Here is a 22953-nt window from a genome sequence, read left to right as displayed (position 1 = left end):
TCCCATCACCTCAAGGCTCCACCTGGCTATTATAACATCTTTGTTACTTCTGGAGATTTCAAGACCCCCATGTACCCACCATGTTTGTCTTTATCTGTTACCATCCCTGCAGATACTCTGCTGGCTAGGTCAGTTTCCTCTCAAAAAGTTTGGGTTCAAGGCCTATTGCCTCCATGCTTCATCACTCCTGGCTGTCCCCAGTTGGGCTGTAATAGCTGTCCTGAGAAACAGCAAGCACAGTCCTCTAGACCTCACAGAGATTGTTGAGGTAGATTTTGTTCCTTCAGGTTACAAGTTCAATCTTGACCTTATAAAGAATCTTCCACCCATGCATCAGGATTTAGGTCCTTTAGGAATTGAGATTGGGAGGGCAAAATTTTAAAATTCCGTAGACTGGATGGCTCATAAACAACACTTATTTCTCATAGTTCTGGAGGCTGGGAAGTCCAAGATCAAAGCACCAGGAGGTTCTGTGTCTGGTGAGAGCTCTCTTCCTGGTTCGTAGATGGCCTGGCCATCTTCTCCCTGCCCCCTCATATGGCAGAAGGGAAAAAGGAACTCTCTGGGGCCTTTTTAATGACGGCACCAATTCCTTCACATTTGAGATTAGGTTTCAAATGTGAATTTGGAGGGGACACAAACATCCAGTCTCTAGCACATCCCTATGGATGACCACTGCTAACGTTAATTCACCAAGTTTACCTAATCCAGGGCTCATAAAACAGTTTACCATATTTGAACCTCAAACCAGTGCTCCTGATCCCAACCCAAACATATTCCATGTTTGTCAGGGCCACGAGCCTTCTGTTTAAAATACAATCACACTAATACTAATAACAGACTGTCCTCCACCCCTAATTGAAGAGTTTAAGCTTCTTGCTGAGTCTATTGTACTAATTTTTGAGTCTCCCTGAAAGTGCCTAAGAAGTGATGAAAAATTAGCCCATGATCTTCCTAGGAGGGAAATCTTCTATTTTCTTTTCTTATTTTTTTTCTTCCTTGGGGCAGCTACTGTCATTGACCTCTGATGACATCTCCAATGCTGCCTCTTAGAGACGGGAGAAGAGGACTGAGAACCTACAGCTGAGCAGTCTTCACTGCCTACTGCCCCTCTGCTGACAATGGGCTCGGGTCAGAGACTGCCATTATCTCTGCTACTGATTGGGGAGCCTCAGGGGATCAGAGGAGCACGGCCCTCTGGACTCAGTGCAGAAATAGGAAACTGTGTCTCCTCCTATGGTGTCAATCATACACATTGCTGCAACATATGCCCTGGTTTCTTAAAGCAGAGTCCCCACCCACCACTCTGAGGCCTGAAGCATGAGCCCACTCACTGAGAGCTAAACAGGTCAAATCCAACCATGAGATGTCACAATGTGCTTGGTATTGTTCCTCCCTTCCAGGATTTCTTGTTGGGTTAGGGACATGCCCCAGATCTCCTTCGGCTTTGTCCTTATCCTCCTGCAAACATACACTCAAGGACATCACCATCAGTCCTTCATCAGGTCTAAATCCCAGCTTGGACTCACACAAAACCCTCCCTCTGAGACTCCTGCAAAAATTTTACCCTTGCCCAAGAGGATCTTCTAAGAGAAAGGAGATCCAAGATAGAGGTCAAGTTCCCCAGCCTCCTTGTTCAGAGAATGACATTCCATTGACAGACTTTCCTTTGAGGGGAAAGTCATGCTCCCTTCTCTAGTTCCTTCCTCACTAGATAGGAGCATTCCTAACTCTCCCCATCACTCCTGCTTCTCTGCAGCCTCAGGGAGGAACCAACTGCTCCTGAGCCTGGGTCTGTGGGGACAGGTGGGCTGGCTCACCGGCCAAGGGTAGTAGCTTCCCGGTGCTTATCGTCTTGCTCCCTGCCCAGTCCACGTTCTCAGTTTCCCAAAGGATCAGGAGCAGGGACCTTTAGCCTGCCTAGAATATGCTGTTTCTCCTTACTCTGCTGCCTGCATGGGGTGGAGTTTATTCTGTACCGTGGCAATGGTTTCTGTGGAGGCTTTTCATTGGTCCATGTCAGTTTCTGTAGTGCTTTCTACCCTGGCAGCCCCCCAGCGAGGCTCCTCACACAGGCAGTCCCCCAGGCAGCCTCCTTGAGCAGGGTCGTTGCTATCCTGGGTCCACATTCCCCCACAGCACTTGGCCCTCTGGCCTCCTCCAGGCACCGTGTGTGCATGGCTGGAGCACAAGTCTTTCAGTGCTGCTGTGGGCTACCTACAGCCGTGGCCCACTCCACATATTGCTCCTCACAGGTATTCGATATGACACCAGCACTCAGCAGGGATAACTGACTTAAAGAAAGTAGAGTTAGGGAAAAGCAGAACTCAAAGTTCTACCTTTAAAATGGGAATAACTTTATAAAAATTAATCGTCATAACACATCTCTGAGGAGTAGATTCCAAAAGAGACTGCCAATCATAACATCGCTTCTCGCTGCCCCCATTCCTATTCCCAGCAGTCCTGGCCACAAGAGTGCCCCAAGTGATTCAATTAGGGTCTTTTCCAGAGATTTTTTTAAGTTAAGACTTATTTAAAATTAAAACTAAAACATGGCTTCCTCTCCAACGATGATACTGGGAAGCTGGTGAAAACTTTCATGGAGAAAGCCGATGTAAGATGCTGAGGCTGGCATGGTGAGAGGAGGCTTGGGACAGGAGGAAGAGAGTCTGGTCACCTTCGAGTACCAAGTTCCGGCCACTCAACTAGAGTATTCATAACCTTCTATGGTAAGCTGAGAGAATAATCCTCCCCATCTTAGCCTTCGTTAATTAGATTGGGTTCCATTGCTTGCAAACACCAAGGTCTATCATTCATTTGGCACTTTATTGTACACTCTTTTACTATTATCACAAGTGTTTTTATACAAATATCTCATTTCCTCAACAAGAAAATAACTTTCTTGACTGTGGTAGTTCATCCTGGGGCCCCTTCCTGCAGCGTACCCACCCCAGGGCTGAGCTTGTTACAGTAGTTTCTCTTTGCTCCGAACCTGCACCCAGCTAACTAGTTCACGTGAGAATCAGCCATTGACCTAGGAATTTGCCCATATTATGCAATTTATTTGAAATATTAGAAATTGTTTTCCATCTATCTGTTGATTTGGGTTTCCTAGATAGGTCCTCCCTCCTGTTAAGATCTTCAGTGAGGTGCCTCTTTTTCTAGGTGATGGGTAGTGTTCCTCCCTCCAACTGATCAGCCTGTGTGTGACCCAGCTATATTATCTGGAATTTTTTTTTAAGAGGTAGAGTAATAGGTTTATTGAAGTGCAGAGCTACAGTTCTCTTGCGAGAGGGGGTACCCGAAAGTGGGATGACCCCTTATCTGGGAATTTTTACACTTTATGTACTTTACTTGATATCCTGGCAATTGACATAAACAACATTTGGCATCGCTTTGCTACTTATAAAACAAACAGCAAACACCCAGTCTGTAAATATAGTATTTAAGTTTTACTACTGAATCTCAAAACTAGTTGGGATATTTAGAAAGAATTTAATTTGGCTGCTGAGTGGAAACCAAAGGGTGTATTTCTTTGAAAAGATGAAACCAGTGGGCTGATGCCTAAACACGAATGTCTGCACAGATGGAAATCCCAAAGATACCCAGGAGTCCAGCCTTTGCACAGCCTTTAGCACCGACATTATCTGAAAAAGAGGAACAGTTTCAAAGAAAGAGCGTTAAGGAATATATTATTAGAATGCAGCAAACCAATTTATTTTTGTAAATATCTTGACTAGGGGTTGTACATGTAATTTCATGTTGCCTAAGATTTTAGCTGTACTTGTTTTGCAAAGGATAATGATGTATTAGCTTAAATAGAATGACAATTCCTGTGAATACTGTACGTCTCAATCTAGTTGATCCTATGACACTCTGCATTGATGCCACGCCTATGTGTCTTAACTTATAAGTAATAATGATCTTATACCAAAAAGTCTTAAGTAAAAATTTTTTCTGGGCAGTAGAAATGTGTCGAACGCTAATTTTTTTCATCTTCATCTACTCTCCACTACTCTGAGGAATTTTTGTTGTTGTTGTTGTTGCCGTTGTTTGTCGTTGTTGCGTTCAACATTAGTGGCTCCACCTGTCTTTTACTCTGGCCTCTTTGCCATATTTAGAAACTCTATGTAAAAATACCAGTGATGACTGCAGTGACATATGTTACCTGGATAAACCAGGCCTTTTATTCCTTCTCTGTTAGTGCACTTGCCTGCTCTTTTCTTGGACCAACTTTATCCTAGATTCTGAGAATATATCTTTTTTAAACATCTTTGAGGAATAATTAACAAATATATTTGTATATATTTAAAGTATATGACATGATGATTTCACATACATATACATTGTAGAATGATTACCAAGATCAAGAAAATACAACCATCACCTCACATAGTTAACATAGGTAACTTTTTTGCATACGTGGTGAGAATGCTTAAAATTTGCTCTCAGCAATTTGCAAATATGCAATATGTATTATTAACTAGTCATCATGCTGTACATTAAAGAACCCAATAGTTTTTTCTTGGCACCCAGATTATTTCTCCACCAGATTATGTGTTCCTTGGGGGCAGAGTTTTATTCATTTCTCTATCCCCCTAACATTTAGCAAAATTTCCATACATGGTCAGTATCTAATTCCCAAAGTAAACCAAACTGAGTCTTGTTTCACTTTTGTGTGTGTGTGTGTGTGTGTGTGTTTCACACAACACCTCGCAGTGTCAGGTAAGCATATCGGAGCTTTCAGAAAATATTTGGTGAAGAAAAGATTTGTTGGTACTCACCTGTCTTTTCAACCACTTCCCCTTTATACAAAGGGACATGTCTGCAGAGCTGCTCAATGGGTGACCCGAACAGGAACCAGTCCACATCTATGATCAGAGACTGCAGAGGGTTGTACTTGACCCAGGTATATTTGTCAGAGAACATTTTGTTCAAAACCTAGATCAGATGTTAGAATGGAATTGGATAAAATAAAGTGACATGAGCTGGCATATCTTATTCTAAATTGTGACTTTTCCTCTTTCAGATTATTACATCGAAGGCAGTCAGGGATCTCAAGATGTCATCTCCTTCTGACCACTAGGTCATCAGAGAAGCGCCATTATTTCCAGTGTTAGTCTGCTCTGGTGACAATGAAACCCAGAGAGGGTGAAACTCATGCCAAAGGTGGCAAAAATGGAAAATTACAGAGGGAGAATTAAATCCCAAATTTCTAGCTTCATACAGTGTTTATCTTCACTACACTGTATAGTTTCTTTGCACCTTGTGTCCTCAGATATTATAACCACTCATTTTCCTGCCAGTCAGTATTTCTTAGAGCCCTGCTCTGAGAACAGAGGCTGTTCAATTCTTTCTACAGAGACACTGGAACTTATTATAAGTTTTTGTATTTGGGACTGCATGGTGGAAATCAAGCTAAGAGATGTACTCCTGCCTCAAAAACAATACATGTGAAAACACTTTAATAAGTGGAGGGTATCACATCTACTATAAGGTGTAATATTATCTTCCCCCTCACCCTCTTCATTTCTTTATAGGCACCAGTATTCGCTGCCTCAAGAACAGGGAGTAGTTAAGCGTACTCCAGAATTACCTTCCTCTCATAGATGTACCGTTTGAGTTGGTCCAGAGCAGGGATGGCTTTATGGTTCATTTTCAGGACGTAGCAGGCTCTTCGGGACAGCACCCTAGATACGATGTAACCCTGAGGCACCAAAAGTACAGTTATTGCCTCTCCCGATTCCCTGGGTTCTGCACTTGGTGAGGATGACATCTGAACCTTGAGAAGCCTTGAGTATGCACAGTGAGGACATGTGATTGCTTTTCAATCTGCAATCAGTTCTATCCATCTGACTTCTTTTTCATAGTATTTTTATTTTTTCATTTGTCATGTCTATCTCTGAAATTTTGAAAACCCATGACTGTGCCCTACGTTTTATGTGACAGAACCAGGGTTTGCAGTTTGCGATTTGAAAGACTGAGAAGCAGCAGGTCTCTGTTGCTTTCTATAGACTTTGTCCAGCCTCTTCCTCAATTTAGAGTAAATTCCATAATCTTTAGAACCATGCTTTCCAATATGTTAGTTATTAGCCACATGTAGCTATTTAAATTTAAACTCAAACTAAATAAAATTTAAAATGTACTTCCTCTGTCACACATTTCAAGTGCTCAGTATACACAGTGGCTGCTTCTTTCTGGAAAACACAGTTTCAGAAAGTTCTATTGGACAGTGTTACTTCAGAAACTCTCCTTAACATCCCCACGCCCACCCCAACACACACATACATGCTTCATCTATTCTTCCCTCCTTTACCATCTTCTCTCCATCTTTTCTCTGCCTCAAATTCAAGCTGACTGGATAGGGATGGGTTGAAGGAAGTTGAGATTGGAAGAGCAGTGGAGGGTGAGGACGTTGGAGCCAGAAGGAGATTATCTCCACCTCATTTTCATCTAGAGTAGACTTTTCTCTACAGAATTCCAAATACTCAGGTAGCCTATAAGACTGTATATAACATAAACCCTTCTACTTCCTGTTTTTCAATTCTTTCAAATTGCAAGTTCCTAAAATTCAAAAATAGACAGAGACCAAGCCTGATGATAGTGGAAAATGCATGAACTAAATCTTCACCACTTCAATTTTTAAAAGATAGTTGTGGGATTTTCCTGACAACTGCTTAAAAACCGTTTCACAATAACTTCCTTTTAACCTGTATCTTTCAAAGACTCTCTACTTTCAACTGTGTTCTGGAACTCCCAATACCCATGAGGAGGAAGCTTGTGAGGAGGTTTCTAGACGAAAAGAAGAAGAAAAGCACATTCAGATGACCTACTTATATCCACAGTGCTCATATCCTCTGCCCCTAAGTTAAAGCAGGTTTATAACTATTATCGGTGAAACAAATGGAAAACAAACAAATAAATAAATAGATAAAGGACAGAATAAGTTTTCTGAGCAGGTTTCTGAGACTTATTGTTAATAATAGTAACTAAATCTTGGAGATAGTTTGGTATTTTTTAAGTAACACACTTTCCTTCTTACAGAAGAAGAATGACTTATTGCATATACCACATACATAGTTAAACGTGTATAGCTGTTCTAGATTTCTGCTATTTTGCAACTTTTCATGATTTTTTTCTGCATAATTTTTTTGTATGAGAAGCCCTAATTCATTAACTTACTCATTCAACAAATATTTTTAAGAGTCTGTGTGCCAGACACTATTTAGGGCTTCGGTCACTCTCTCTGAGCCTGTAATGAGACATCGTCACATGCCCAGTTTCTGCTTGCAGAGGTCAAGTAAACGTGTATGTTTCTTGTTATGTTTTTTTCTTAGAAGTGATTTTGTTTTGTTTTGGTTTTTAATCAGTAGTTTGATTATTTAAAGGGAAAAAATAGAAGTAAGAAAATTCTGATGAAATCGAAAGAGTAGATTTTGGAATTCAAATATGTACTAAATGACTACCTTCTGCCCTTCAGAAACCCAGTCTTATAGAATATAAAAATTTCCTCGCTGCTTACATGCTTATAGTCAAAAATCGTCGTAGAGGAGCACGATCCTGAATGAATGTTAATGATAGCGGTATTTTTTTCATTGTCAATTGTCATTGTCTCTTGCACATTGCCACCTTTGTTGTTTGGGCTAATGATGTTATAAACCTAGATTGAGAACAAAGACATAATGGTTTTTCCATTAATCACATGCATTTGAAAGGATCCCTCCCAGCAAAATAAAGCCGTCCACCTGCTATGACCAAGAAATTGAAGCCTGAAACCTTTCCGCTGGGATCCCAGACCAAAAGTACGTACTAAAATAAAGATGCAAAACTCTTCCTCATAGTTTACTACATATTGTATGGGAGAATCAACGACAACACAGGAGAAATGAGACTGGTGACATTTGAAAGCAATAGGTTACATTTTTTAAGGTATTGCAATTGGAAATAAATTATGGCATTGTTTCCATTATTGGCCATTTCCGGGATTCTCTCCAAAATAGACCACATGGACACTCTACTGTCCTTCAAATTATCTTGTATCTTCCTTTTCCTCTCCCCACACTATCAAGCTATAAAGTCCATAATGAATCGACTCACATCGTATCCATGAGATTGTGTTCCAAAGATGGCCAGCGCCACCAGAAATATCACCTGAAAAACAGAGCAGTCACTTCCATTCCTTGTAGGGTAATCACTGAAGGGGACACTAGACAGGAAAAGTGTAAATATCTCAGAAAATGCACACTGAGGGACAATGGTGAGTCATCATGGGTGGTCACCGATCCATTTCTAAAGTATGAAACACACACATTCACCCTTTTGAAAGGTATTTATTGAGTTCGTGATATTTTTCAGACACAGGTTTCTACTTTTGTCAACCAATTCCCAGCCCTTCCCAACATCAAAACCTACACAGCATGTGCTCCTATGCCGGGAAGAACTTAGGGCAGGTGGGCAGTGAGGAAGGACTGATTTTACTCTGAGAATACCTTGGTAAGACTCACACTGGTTTTGAATTACAAGAGATTAATTTGCATTTACTCGTAAAAAGAAAAGAATTATTTAATTCCTTGAGAGTGAGAAGGTTAAACAGATTGAAAATGATTCACGGGCAACAGACACAATGGATTCCTAAAGGAAACTATGAAAATAAGATGCTTGGGGGCATGATTGACTTTTGAGGCTGACACCAAGGAAATCTCCCTATTCTCCTACTAACCCATGCCTTAGCGACACCATCAGACACGTGTTAGGCCAGCAGGCCGTGAGACTGACACTGAGGCACTGAGGCAGTTCTGACAGTTTTCTGTAGTTATGTAAAGTCTGATCCAACGAGCCGATCCTGGTTTCGTGCTGTCTCTTCTGAACATCACAGTGTGCCGCACTGTCATTGAAAACTGCTGGTGGCGGGGGTCTGCAGGAAGGCAGACATTTTGAAGAACCATCAGTAGGATTTTCTCCTTCATTTTCCATATAGCCAATAACATTTCTCTCCTGGTGACTGCGTGTGGAACGTCCAACAAAAACCTGTATGCAGATATCTAATCTGCCTACTTACCTAGGGATGTGTCAGCTTGACTTCAGGCTTCTAGTAATCTCTGACACGTCTATGTATTCTATTTTATGGATCTAATATAGAGGTTTTTACAGATGACTGGAGAACTGATCACCTTAGTGATATGATTAGAAAGAACTAGGGAGGTGTTCCCGCCCCCAAACAACCACCCACCAACATCGTGATGAATACACAATGGTATAGGTTTGTGTTACCGGGTTAGGTCTCTTCTTGGAAAATCAAGAGACTCTTAGGGCACGGAACTCTTTAAGCTGACTCTTGAACACCTTATGGGGAGGTACTTGTCATTTGCTTTCTCCGCCAGCAGCTAAATGAGAATAAGAAACAGAGGCTGGGGGAAGGAGTGCCACTCTGCCTCAGAACATGGCCTACAGCCCATGCAGCACTGCAGGGCGGCACGGGAGACTGGGATCAGGGCTGGGGTCAGATGGAGGGAAAAGGGAGATCATGGCAGGGATGTTTTGCTACTACTGCTCCTGTAAGTGGGGCCTAAAATGGGTAAATGTCAAGTCTAAATCCCACATTTACTACCTTGGGAAAATCACATTTCTCTGGGCCTCAGGCTCCTCATCCGTGGAATGGAGTAATACTACTCATAGAGCTGTTGATGTGAATAGATGAAATTATTCATGTAAGGTGTTTATCATAGGGCCTAGAATGCACTTGGGAAATGACTGCTGCTACTGTTATTATTATTATTATTATTGATGTTACTAATATTATTTTAAAATTCACTTCCCTTTTGGATAGTAAATGCATTTGTACTAAAATGCCTAAATCCCCTCCGAAGCTCACCATAAGAATTATTATTAAAAATCCTCCAAATTAACATTCTTAAATATTTCCAATTTTTTTCTTTATAATATTTTAGTAAACATCTCAAAAAATACACAATGGACATATAACTATCCTACTTAATATTCAACATTGTTCCTGCCCAAAACATCATTAATTCAATCACAGAAACTTAAACGCATACACAATGTTTGTCTAAGAACCCTGAAATACAGCGCATATTGGATATGAACACTCTCTGCAAGAAACCACCACAAGAGTATAAAGAAACACAAACAAATACTCACAAGGATTTTCATTTTGTCTGATGGGAAGGAGGTGCTGGAGCGAGTGAGGCTGCTCGGTGCAGCTTGTACCCTTTATATTGGCTTTCAGGTGTGGAAATCTTCTCAGACTGATCTCTTTGAAAAAGACCATGTCATATCTCCGACACACCCCAGCAAACTCCTTTATCAGAATCGAGACCCAGCCACATAACCTAATATCAATGAAGTTCATTAGTCAGTAATGAAATTTCACCACTTGGTCATTCTGTAAATATTCCTCGCTTATCTGCTCCATGTTACACTTGAGAGTTCAATTTCCACCCTTTAAAAACATTGCAAGACGCTTATTTTACACAAACATCTTATAGACGTATAAGAACATATTCCTAATATCTCCCCTGATGGTAAAGTCCTCCCTTTAGACCTGAGCTGGATCTTCATTCAGTATCTTTTCATCCCTGCCCTGCTCTCAAGGAATGGACCTGAGACTGGAGGCAAGAACAGTGGCTGAGGGAGCCTGCTTCGAAACAAATAGCCTTGTGACTTTATTTCTCCTTCCCTTTAGAGTTGGTGCCAATTTTCAGGGCTTTATGAGGAACGAGGCTCAGAGATTTCCCTGCCTAATTACCAGGCTTAATCAAATTTTTACAGTAAACCTTACTCAAAACACTGTGAAAACTACGATTTATATATCTCTGCTTATCTTGAAGTACATCAAGAAATTCTCAGATTAAAAAAGAGAGAGAGAATAAAGTTTAATTTGTGTAATCTTTATAATGCCACAATCAGAAAAGGCTAGCCAGTTTTAGGAGGGGATCGCGAACTCAGGTGGGGAAATACAAAAACGAATAAGAAATTGCAAAATTGTTAAATATTGAGAATCACTACAGCAAGCAAAGAAATAACATAAATGAAGTCCTTGATCTACAACTACAGTGACTTCCTAACTGCAGCTTTTTTTAAACGGGGCTTTTAAAAAGCAGTCGTTTGGGCAGTTTGGGGCTTACCTAGTTCACTGGAATTCCACTACACTGGCTATTCGGTTGCGGTGGGTGTAAAATGTTCTGCTTTCAAAAATCTTTCTGAGATAGCAGTAGCCAGAAGGATTACAGTTTTGTGGTACCTCTGCCAATTTTCTCTCATATCTGACTCCAAAGTCCCCCCAAATTCCCTCACCTATAGACATGAGGGCAGATGGAGGTATTATCCTCTCCCCTCTACTTTGTTCCCTGCCTGTTCCCAGGAGTTCTGAGTCTATAGGTTTGATCATGATGATAGTTAGCATTTATGGAGCACTCGATATGCTCTAGCACTTTTTAAGCACTTTGCATATATCGATTCATTTGATTCTCATAACAATGCTATAGGTTACCTTTTGTACATCTCATTTTACAGACAAGAAAACTAAGTTAAATGATTCCTCAGCGTTACACAGCTTCTCAGAGCAAGTGGGAATCTGAGCCAATCTGACTCCATAGTCCACACTCTTAACTACTAGTACTGCGTGACCTCCCTCTGCAGTTGCTGGTAAGTGTAACTTCTTGCCTTGCTGAGATAGGGTGTGGGGGCATTAGTAAGGAGGCTTCTGCTACTAGAATGTTTCTTGACTGAAATACTGGCTTGGAAAAATCATGCCTACCCATAACTTAGTGGTGAACACTTTTAAACAGAGAGAAAGAGACACCGTTTGTAAAAGTTGTTGTAAGTGAAATTCATGGCTCAGCTGCCCAGCTCCCACTGAGGGGGTGAAATCGCTAACACGGAAGGGCCTCATGCTGGCTGTACCTGCACCTTGGACACTGATGCAGACGGTCTGAGAAAGGGCACAGACATGTGGACTTTTAAACCTCCACGGGTGGTTCTGATTGAAAGAGCTGTTTCAGAACCTGTTCAAACCCCTCATGATGAAACTAAGACTCGAGCAGGTTAAAAAATGTGGCCAAGGTCATATATATAGTTAGCGGCAAAGATAAGACTTTTGCTTGCTACTCTAGTGCTCAAACAAAATAGTAAATTCACTTGGTTTGTTGCCTTTATTCACATACGTTTAAACCTATTTTAACTGCTACCTTTTTTATTATGAGACCTAAATTCTCTATTTTTCTGTTTCCTCTCTTTCGCCCCTCTTCCCTTTCTTTTCTCTCTCTTATACACAATTTATTTTTTTAACTCTTCTTTTTTATTTTGCAGGCATTTCCATTACATCTGGATATATCACAATGTGCCATAATATATCAGACTCAACATGTCTAAAATAAAAGTTGCATTTTTTTTCCCAAAAGCAGTTTTGGGGTTTTTTTTACTTTGTTATTTCCTTTGACAATTTCTCCACATCTTCAGGTTCACTTTAAAGTCATCCTTGCTTCTTCTGCCATTTTCCCTCTATAATGCCTCTCCTATTTGTACCTTTCTTTTCATCTGTCGACTCATACTCGATTCCTTGTCCTCACCACTACACACTGTCCCTGTTATAATGACTTTAATAGTCAGAATAATTGGCACGAGCTGCTGTAACAAGCAACACCTAAAGCTCAGTGATTTGACAAAAGGAACTTTTATTTCTCACTCACATAAAGTCCAATACAGATAACTTCATGGTGAGTGGCTGGCCAAGTGCTGATTTATGGATTCCAGCTTTTTCCTTATGTAGCTTCCCTGTCTTCCCTATGTAGCTTCATGGTTATTCCGAAATCATCGAGCTAGCAAATGGGAGTTTAGATCAACAGCATGAGAAGACACATCTGCTTTCACTTCTTCAGATAGAAAATGACCACATCTGTTTGTTATCCATGGTAAGGAGCAGTCATGTGACCATATCTAGATGCGAGGGAAATGAAGCCAAGAAGAGGAAGCCTGTCTATGCCAAAAGACCAAAATTTTCTTTCTTCTTCCAGGCTGCCCATTCTTCCATCCTCAACATCACTATGCAACATCTATGGCTTTAAAGCACTACTTTGCCTTCATTGCTCTTGTGTTCAAAAACTTTTTAAAATTCTCCATCAACTCTAGGACAAAGTTGAAGACTCTTAGCTTGGGTTTTAACTCACTCTACAGTGTTCTTCTAAACCAACGTCCCCAAGTGGTACGAGTGAGAAAATATTATAAATGAAGGAAAAAAGATGTGATCATAAAAGTAGAAAGAGGTTCATGTACACAATTGTCACAAAAGACACTCAATCCATTTGACTATAATTTCCCTGTCTTCTAAACTCCTCATTTTGTATCCTAAACTCCCCATTTTTTATTCCTTTTATACTACCTTTATCCATTTTGTTTTTCTTCCTCCTTCTCTTCTTCCTTCTATTCTTATTGACTTTCTACCTTATGGAAATCACTGGAAGAACCTTCTGAAAGGGATAGAAGGATGAACTAGACACAAAGAGTCTCTGCTCTCAGAGAACTTGCTGTCTATTATAAAACACAAATAACTATTAAAATATAATAAATGTTAAGTATCAGAGGAGAGGCATGAGTAGAATATAATGATCCAAAGTACAAATTGTATTGGCCATACCTGTCAATGATAAGCAAAAAATTTATTTATATTCTTCATCGTTTTCTTCATTATGTAACTAATCATTCCTTTCCTTTAATGGTCCTAAATTTAGCTAATGTCTTTTATTTAATGACCCTAAATTCACATACTGAGGTCATAACATATTCCCTCCTCTGTTCCCCAACTCTCCCAAAGTTCCACTTTGATATGGTACAGTCAGCCTATGAATTCATTTTCATGTCATTTTTTGCCATACCCAAGAAAGAGCTCAAACTTGCTGTTAGGAGGGGAAAAAATTCAATCTAAATGGCCCTGGGATGAGGGTATAGTTATTTGGGCAAGCTAATGTAGGTTCTATCATTTGAAAATATTAATTTCAATTTAAAAAATACATGTAAACTATGTACATGATGTAAAAGAAGCAAATAAGAAAAACACAAGGAAAAAATATAAGTAAACTTTGATCTGATTTTAGTAATGCAAAAGATTTTCTAAGCCTAACGGTATAGAATAAATTACAAGAAGAAAGATATATATATAAGCTTAACTGCATAAAATATAAAAGATAATTGTTTTTAAACTGGCAAAATTTAAAGGCAAATTTAAAACTCAGAAAAATACTTTTAACACTTATGAGAAACAAATGACAATATTTTCTATGTTTTTCCTTAAGAATGAATTCTTTATTTTTATAATTAATAGACAGTCAAGTGCTTATTAAAAATCTCCAAAGGGTAATATTTTTAACTTACAAAAAGTTTTCATAAATCCACAGGAAAATAATGAACACACACATCTTTTTAATGGGCAAAAAACCTGATTAGAGAAAGATGAAGTGATAACAAAAGATGGTGAATGGTTGAAGCTTCAGAAACATCCCACCTGTATTTGAAATTCAACGTCTCCAATTTCTCACACATACTTTCTCATACAAAATCTTCATGTGAAAAAAATGATAACAAAGTGCCCCCTCAAAGCATCCTTGTGAACACTGATGGGCTCACATACATAAAATTCAACAGTCACTGTCACAGAGTAAGCTCTCAATAAAATTTACCTAATATTATTATGATTATTTATTGTAAATGAAACATTTCAACCTTGTAAATTTTTAGAGAATTGCAAATTCAATCAGCGTTATTAAATCAAATGTAAATGAAACTAAGGTATTTGGAAAGTCCCTAATTATTTGAATGTTTTTTTTTTTAAAAAAAACCACCTCTAAATAAGCCATAGATTAAAAAGGAAGTCAAAGAAATTGGAAAATAATTTTAATTGAATAGAATTAAAAATACAACATATAGAAATTTGTGGGATGAAGTTCCTTAAGCAGTGCTTACAGAAAAATTTGTAACATTAAATACTTATAATAGAAAAAAGAAAGGTCTCAAATAAATGATCTAAGTATTCATCTTAAGAAAGCTGAAAACAGATTTGGGTTTAATATTGAATTAAACTCAAAGCAAGCACAAAAAAAGAAATAATAAAGAGCAAAAATCAATGAAATTGGATATAGAAAAAACAGAAAAAAATTAATGAAAAGCACCAATGGTTTCTTTTAAATATTCAGTCAAATCGATAAATCTCCAGACTGTTCAAGAAAAAAAAAGACATGAATTGTTAATGTCACCAATAAAAAGAGGATATCACCACCTCACTGATTTTACACCCATTAAAAGAATAAGGAAATATTAGAAACAACTTTATATTCAACAACCTAAATGAAATGGGCAAAATTCTTAAAAAAGACAAACTACACAAGTTCACTCAAGAAGAAAGAAATACCTTGAATGGCCTTATATCAATGAAAGAAACTAAATTTGTATTTTAAAACTTTCTCACAAAGAAAATTCAAGGTCCAGATGGTTTCATGGGCAAATTCAACCCAATATTTGAGGAAATTAATATCAATTCTATACAAATTCTCCCAGAAAATAGGAGAGAAACTAACACATACCAGCTTATTTTATGAGGCCAATATTGCACTGATACCAAAAACAAAGATATTATGAGAAAAGAAAGTACAGACCAATATTTCTCATGAACATGGATGAAAACAATCTTCAAAAACATTAGCATATTAAACACAGCAATATATAAAAATAATAATGCATCATGACCAAGTGAAGGTTTTCCTGGGAATTCAAAATTCCTTTAATATGTGAAAAATCAATCAATATCATTCAACATATTTACTGTAAAAATAAAAAGCCATATGATCATCTTGATAGAAAAGCATTTCTTTTCTCTGAGTATTTAATGCTATACATTTCTCTCTAAATTTATATACTCACAATAACTCTAAGCAAACTAGGAATAAAAAGGAATTTCTTCATTCTGATAAAAGTCATTTATAAAAAACCTTCAGCTAACATCATAATTAAAAATTCATAAAAGAAAAATTAATAAATTAGACTTCAATAAAGTTAAAAGTTTCTCTCTTCGAAAGAAACTTTATTTATGAAAAGTTTATGAAAATAAAAGACAGACTGAGAGAAAATATTTACAAAAGATGTATTTTAATAAAGAACTTATAGCTAAAATACATAAAGAACTTTCATACTAAAAATAAGAAAACGTACATTTCAGTTTTAAAAATAGGCAAAATATTTGAAAAGGTGGCTTACTAAAGAAGATATGCAGATGATGAATAAGTCTATAAAAAGATGTTGAACCTCTTTGGTAGTTAGGAATATGCAAATTAAAACCACTACACACATATTAGAAAGGCTAAAAACAACAAGCAAACACAACTGAAAATTCCAATTGTTGTCAAAGACATGGGGCAACTGGAACAATCATACATTGCTGGTGGGAATTCAAGATGCTACACTCACTTTGGAAAACAGTTTGGCAATTTTTCATAAAAGTTCATTGTAATTATCATGTGATCCAGAAATCCCACTCCTAGGTATTTACTCAAGGGAAATAAAAGTATATGTGTACATTAGAACCTGTATGTGAATATTTATAATGGTTTTATTTGTAATCACCAGAAATAGGAAATTAACCCAAATGCCTTTTTATTTTTTTTTTTTTAGGCGAGGCAACCCTTGGTTGACCTCACAGATTGCAAGGACCTTGTCAGTTTACAATCCCTAATTTTTTTATTTTTTACACCTACAGCACCTGGTCTTCCTAGGTGGTCTCTCATCCAAGTACTAACCAGGCCCAACCCTGCTTAGCTTTCGAGATCAGACGGGATCGGCCTTGTTCAGGGTAGCATAGCCATAGACCCAAATGCATTTCAATGATGATTGAATACATAAATTGTGATACATTTATGTAATGAAATACTACTTAGCAAGAAGAAAGGATCGACCCACTGACACACAACACAGGTGAATCTCAAATCTATTACACTGAGTGAAAGCAGCCAGAATCAAAAGATTGCCTACTGTATAATTCCATTTACATGACATTTTAGAAATATAAAACTAAAAGGACAGAAAACAGTTTAGTGTTTGGCAGGGCCTAGGGATGAGGGGTAAGGTTGCCCATAAAGGGACACAGAGAACTTTTGGGGAGGAATGGCAATGTTCTATATTGCTTTTGCTGGTGGTTTTATGACTGTATACATTTTCAAAATTCATAGAACTGCAGAGTCATAAGGATAAACTTTGCTGTTTCTAAATTATATTTTAATAAACCTGATTAGGAAAATAATATTCATTAAATATAAAAAAATAAGCAAAATGTAAAAACAAATTGAAAACTGAGGGACATATTATACAAGAAACCCACTTTAAATATAGACACACATACACACACACACACAAAATAAATAAATAAATAAATACATAAATAAATAGTAAATATAGAGACACAGATAGGTTCAAAGTAAAGATGTAAAAAAGATATGTCACCTAACATAAATTTTTTAAAAAGCTGGAGTACCTATATAAATTTCAGACAAAACAAACTTTAGGACAAGAAAAATTATCAGGATAAAGAGAGGCATCACATCGTGATAAAGGTACCAATCCTCCAGGAGATATAACTATTTTAACATATATGCACCTAACAACAGAATATCATAAAATATGAGGCAAAAACTGATAGAACTACAAAGAGAAATAGCTAAACCTACTATTTTAGCTGAAGACTTCAATACCCCTGAACAGTAATTAATAGATCAAGTAGGCATAAAATCAGTAAGGGCATAGTTGAACTGAACAGCACCATTAATCAATTGGACCTGATCAGTGCATAGGACACTTCAGTCGGCAATGGCAGAATATACATACTTCTCAAGCTCATGTGAAACATTCACCAATAAACCACATTCTAGGCCATCAAACATACCTTAACAATTTAAAAGAATAGAAATCATACAAAGTATGTTTTCAGACTACAATGTAATTAAATTAGAAATCAATAACAGAAAGATAACTGGAAATGCCAAAATATCTGGAGACGAAATAATATGTTTTTACATAACATATAAATCAAAGAAATCTCAAAAGAAATGAAAAGGAAATGTACTAAAAAGTTAACAGTGATTATTTCTATTTAGTAGAATAATGTGTCAATCAATTTATTTGGTTATTTTCCATGTTTTCTACAATTTCCTATGAGTTACTTTTCTGATCAGAAAAAGAATTAGGATATTTTTTAAAGAAATATTTAAAAGGTACAATGTACTGGCTGTGGTAACCACTTGTGTAAGAGAGGAAGAAGGGGTGAGGAATCAGAGCTGAGAATGACTCAAGTGCCTATCTTGATTGACTACTTGTTAAAAATGCCACTGAAATAAACAGAAGTTAAAGAAGAGATTATCAGGGTTAAAAAGCACAGAGCCAAGTCAGGAGTACTGCAAGGTTAGGCTCCTTGCCTTGGTCACTTTGAGTCTCAGCATCACCAGTTATCCTTTGAACATGAAGCCAAACTACAGTGGGTTGAGATATGACTGGGAGGTGAAGTAGAATCAGAAAATCTACATGATACTTTTGAGAGATGTAAAGGGAAGGAGAGTTATAAGCTCTCTGTATGAAGAAGGTAGAGTTAAGGAAAGGTTTTTATGTTTGTTTTGAGTTGCTCGTTTGTTTTGTTTTGTTTTGTTTTTAGCATTGGAGAGATTTGCCCATGCGAGCCAAAAAGAAGTATCAAATTAACAGGAAGACATTGAGTTTTGAGAAAAGAACAACCATCTGATGAAGGAAGGTGATCATCAGACATGGAAATTTCAGTCTTGGAATCTGTTAAGAGAACATTCTTCCAAGATAAGACAGAATGAAGAATGTGTGAAGATAGAGATTGAGCAATGGAGGATAACAGTTCAAGAAGCCTGATACTTTCTATTTTCTGGGTATAGTAGGCAGTTAGGTTAACAGTAGAGCTGACAAAGAGGACTTGGGTAGACTGCCAAAAGTTTTGAACAGTTACTGAAAGAGGAAAGAACCTTGCTACAGACAATGAAAGCTGAATTCCATTGATACTGTCACAAGTCCAAGGGGGATTGTTTTTGCATTTAAATTCTTTTTCTTTTTTTAATCTCCCGTTCAAGAAGAGAAAGGAAATCGTTTGGCTTTATCCAAATTTGAAGAAAGTGGCCAAAATTAGTGGAATCTATTTTGTACCTGAATTTCAGTTGAGATATCCTCAATTGAGCCCTAATCATGTGGCAGGAACTATGCTAGACACAAGGAATATAAGTTCTATCATAAAAGATTCATAGCCTGACAGATACGCAAGATGTCATTACACATCATCCATATATACCTTCAATCTATTTGAAGGTGAGTCATGAAATCCTAAACAATAAATGGTATCTACATTTCTTAAATATACATGTTTGTTTGGATATCTCCTTTTATATGTGCCTTATATCCCTTTATGAAGAGACCAAATCAAATTTAAAGGTGTGTCAATTACAAAATAATAATAATAATAATCAAGTGATTGCTTTTTTTAGAGAAACGCCCATGGCCACTAACTAAAATATTAATTTACTGGGAGGAGCTCAGGGTGTTGGAATTTATAGGTGTGAGAAGGAGAAAGGAACCTCAGACATGCAGGGATATAACCTGAGCATAAAGGCCAGGGCAAAAGAGTAGTTTCAATGGCTATCGGTGAGGATTGAATCCATATAATATCTCAAGCTCAGTGTATAGCAAAATGTAGGTTCTTGATAGGTGAAAAAATTCTGACTCAATTTTTCTCTATCCAATAGAGATTAAATGAGATATTTTGGAACCATAAAAGTGAATCTGAGAGTGTTATGAATGTTATAAACTGGTTTTCTCACAGTCACTGAACCTCCAGTTATACCACCTAGCTCTGCTGCTCCCCTAGGTGAAAGTAGCTTTACCCTTTACCCCTATATGTCTATGTCCAGGCTGTCCCATAGGGCATAACTAAAGCTCCATTTTCTGCATGAAGCCTCTGTAGCTACTCCAGCTTAAAGAGCTCACACTCCTCTAAATGTTCTGTCTCCACTGCTCATTTGGAGAAGTTGCAAGGCATAAGAGAAAGAACACAGGCTTCAGGATTACATGAAAACGATTCCATTCTCACCATGTGACCTTAGACAAGTTGCAAAGCCCCTTAGAACCTCACCTTCTTCTTACTTTATTTTGGTGTATCTATACTACGTATGTGTCTTGCTTCCCATCAGAGCCAACCACAAATAAGCAAAGCCCAGTGTAAAATAAAAATATGAAACCCCTTCTTCAAAAAGCAGGAAAAACTCTTTCTTTTCTTCTATAATTTCTCTTTCTCTCAACTTATGATAGTATTTTTGATTTGCTATTTACTATCATACTCCCTTGGGTATGGAGATACTTACAAGGTAAGTGCAGATCCTTAAAGTCACCTGAGGCCCCACCCTGTGACTCTGTACACAGGTGTAGGTGCCTGACCTTGAGCCTTCCTGCACCTGTACCTAGGCCCCACCAGTGGAGGTAGAGGGTGGGTCTTCAAGAGCCCATCCGGGGAGGTGGGGAGAGGCAGGAGGTGGGGCCTCACATGAGCCATAACAGCAAGCCCCCAGTTCATGTTCTATTATCCCATTGAACTTCACTTCAAAAACACAAATTTAACAATAAAATTATTAAGAATTTCAAGATGGCTCCCACAAAGCATTAAACTCGTCCAGTATGGGACTCTCTTCTAAGGGGAAGCCCCATGTGGCTACGCTGGTCACAGAGGCCTGTCTCTCATATAGATTTCAGGATCTTGGAGTATGAGCACTGGTTGTTTTAGGTCTTTGAATCTTCTATAGCACTTGTGCTTAACTGGGGCATTGCATTTTCTGAGCATGGTGATTTGCTGTTAATTATTTTTCAATATGAGAAAATGAGTAAAAGGTTTTATACCTGGTGAGCCATTGCTGAGAAGCAAATGAAAAACTTTCCTGGTCTGAATAAGGAGACTTTGTTCTTTATTCAAACCCAGTGGGACCTCTGAAGGAAAAATACACACCCCAGAATAAGTCCAAATGGATACATTTTATTAAGCACTTTTGAGAACGAAAGGCTGGGTGGGGGTGGGGTAGAAAGAGAGCATGACTGAATAAACTCGGAAGCTCACAATTCCCTGAGCCACCTCTGACGATCCAGTATCCTCACTGGAGTGATGCAGGACAGGGCAATTTTCCCCGAGTGGGAGGGAGACCAAGCCCTGCACCGAGAAAAGGGTCTTTTGGCGGGGAGTCTAGAAAGAATTCAACATGCACGTCAAAGTTAGAGTCAAAAGAAAAGTTTATTGGAAAAGGGATAACACTCTACAGAGTGTGGTCTCCTCACAGAGGCAGAGAATGAGAGGGAGAGTGAGAGACAGAGAAAAGGCACTGAGAGGGACTCTGAGTGTTCAGGGAATTTAGTTTATACATCATTCTTTAGAACCTGTGCGTGATTGTTTAAAAGACTTTGTTAACCCATTTCCTTTGATATGAACATACAGTGACGAAGGGGAAGAGTATGTAGTGTGAAAAGGTAAGAATATGCAGAGTGAAAGGTCTGCTGGGAGTTTCTAGCCTTCAATCCATAGGTCCCCCATGGTTTTAGCCATAGGCAATGACTCTTGGTTGCTGTTTCCCCTTCACAAGTGTGGGGAATGGGTTGTTAGCAATCCCAGTAGAAATCTTCCTTTGTTCTGCAGGTGTCTTCCTGGCCCAACTGCAGGGCTGGTCAGCATACTGCAGTCTCCGCTTGTGGTTTGATTAACATTTTAATTCTCTTGCCTCCTCCCTACTTTAGGAGTATGTGTTCTTCCAGAAGTGAAAAGATTACATATGTGCATATATTTTCCATTTTAGAGGTAGAAAAGGAAACCAAATCAGATCAGTCACCTTGCAGAAAACAGTGATTCACAAAATTGTGCTTCATTGTTTAGTAGACTTAAGGCAAGTCCTTTACTTTGGCCTCTGGCTGGGGAAGCCATGGAGACAGTACAGTGAGACGGCCACTGGGTCCTCACAGGACCTGGGCCCCAGGTGTGGCTCTCACAGCTGTGGCATTTTTGTCCTCATCATTTGGGATCTGATTTTCATCTTCCAGTGATCACTTCTGTCCTTTCCGAGCCTGATTGCTGTGGTTGAAGAAACACACCATAAACACAAGCACTTTTACGCCATTTTCTCTAAACTACTTCAACTGAACACTGAACAAAATGTAAATGTTATTATTTCTGAATTGGCTATAAGATAATTATAAAGCAGCATGTTACTGGCACTTCGTGCTTTCCTCATTTGGGCATATTTTCTCCAAATCCTTTTCACTATGGAAATACTTAACCAGGTTCGATTTTTCAATATTCTCTTTATCTCTATTTTCGTATATTTTACAAAAAGGAAGTCATCACTCAGGAGACCTTCTTTTAGAAGATTTTTCCAATTTCCGAGACATATCATTGGTTGCTTCTGGGGGCATCCAAAAGGTTTGACAAACGCAATTGGACAAACACACGAGCAGCAACAGAAAGGCAGCATTATATATATTTTGGAAGGCAATGATCCCAGAGGAAACAACAAAAAGAGGGGTCTCTTCCTCCATTTTGCTGTAATTTGAAAAGAATTTCTCTCCTCTACAAAAACAACTATGCAATAAGCATGGATTTTCTGGAATTAGAAGCTGTCTAACAAAAGTTATTAAAATGTTAATTTACATTTTCCCATTGCTATTTCGTTAGAGATGCCATTTTTGGCCACAAATTTATATGGAAGATCTGGTACAAGTAATGTAGGAAGCAAGTAATGTAGGAGGAAGCAAGAGAACAGTTTTAAATGTTAAATTAAGCTCTATTCAGAGACTGCAATATGCTGATCAGCCCTCTGGTATACTGAGGGCCTGGGAGGGGCAGAAGTTTTCCCCCAGGTGATG

The 22953-nt window shown here is 38.2% G+C and overlaps 1 protein-coding gene and 1 pseudogene across 1 annotated transcript; both read right to left on the bottom strand.

Moving 5' to 3' along the window:
* Positions 1-3433: 3433 nt before the first annotated feature.
* GKN2 (gastrokine 2) lies at positions 3434-10192 on the bottom strand. Its single transcript, XM_006909526.1, has 6 exons — positions 10159-10192; positions 8098-8151; positions 7523-7660; positions 5597-5707; positions 4785-4941; positions 3434-3647 (listed from the first exon to the last, which is right to left on the bottom strand). Exons 1-6 carry the CDS (start codon positions 10168-10170, stop codon positions 3565-3567), a joined length of 555 nt encoding a protein of 184 aa, XP_006909588.1. The 5' UTR covers positions 10171-10192; the 3' UTR covers positions 3434-3564.
* A 6558-nt stretch (positions 10193-16750) lies between these two features.
* LOC112477969 lies at positions 16751-16869 on the bottom strand (annotated as a pseudogene).
* Between the last annotated feature and the right edge of the window lie 6084 nt (positions 16870-22953).

Source organism: Pteropus alecto, unplaced genomic scaffold, assembly GCF_000325575.1.
Source record: "Pteropus alecto unplaced genomic scaffold, ASM32557v1 scaffold131, whole genome shotgun sequence".
Classification (NCBI taxonomy): Eukaryota; Metazoa; Chordata; class Mammalia; order Chiroptera; family Pteropodidae; genus Pteropus; species Pteropus alecto.
The sequence above is the reverse complement of the archived record's forward strand: the minus strand, read 5'-3'. Positions and strand labels throughout refer to the sequence as shown.

Excerpts from the sequence above, each read along its gene's own strand:
- GKN2 (XM_006909526.1), bottom strand. Across the intron at positions 5,708-7,522 it reads CGATTTTTGACTATAAGCAT|GGTTACATCGTATCTAGGGT; the intron begins GTAAGCAGCGAG and ends TTGGTGCCTCAG. Across the intron at positions 3,648-4,784 it reads GGAAGTGGTTGAAAAGACAG|ATAATGTCGGTGCTAAAGGC; the intron begins GTGAGTACCAAC and ends CCTCTTTTTCAG.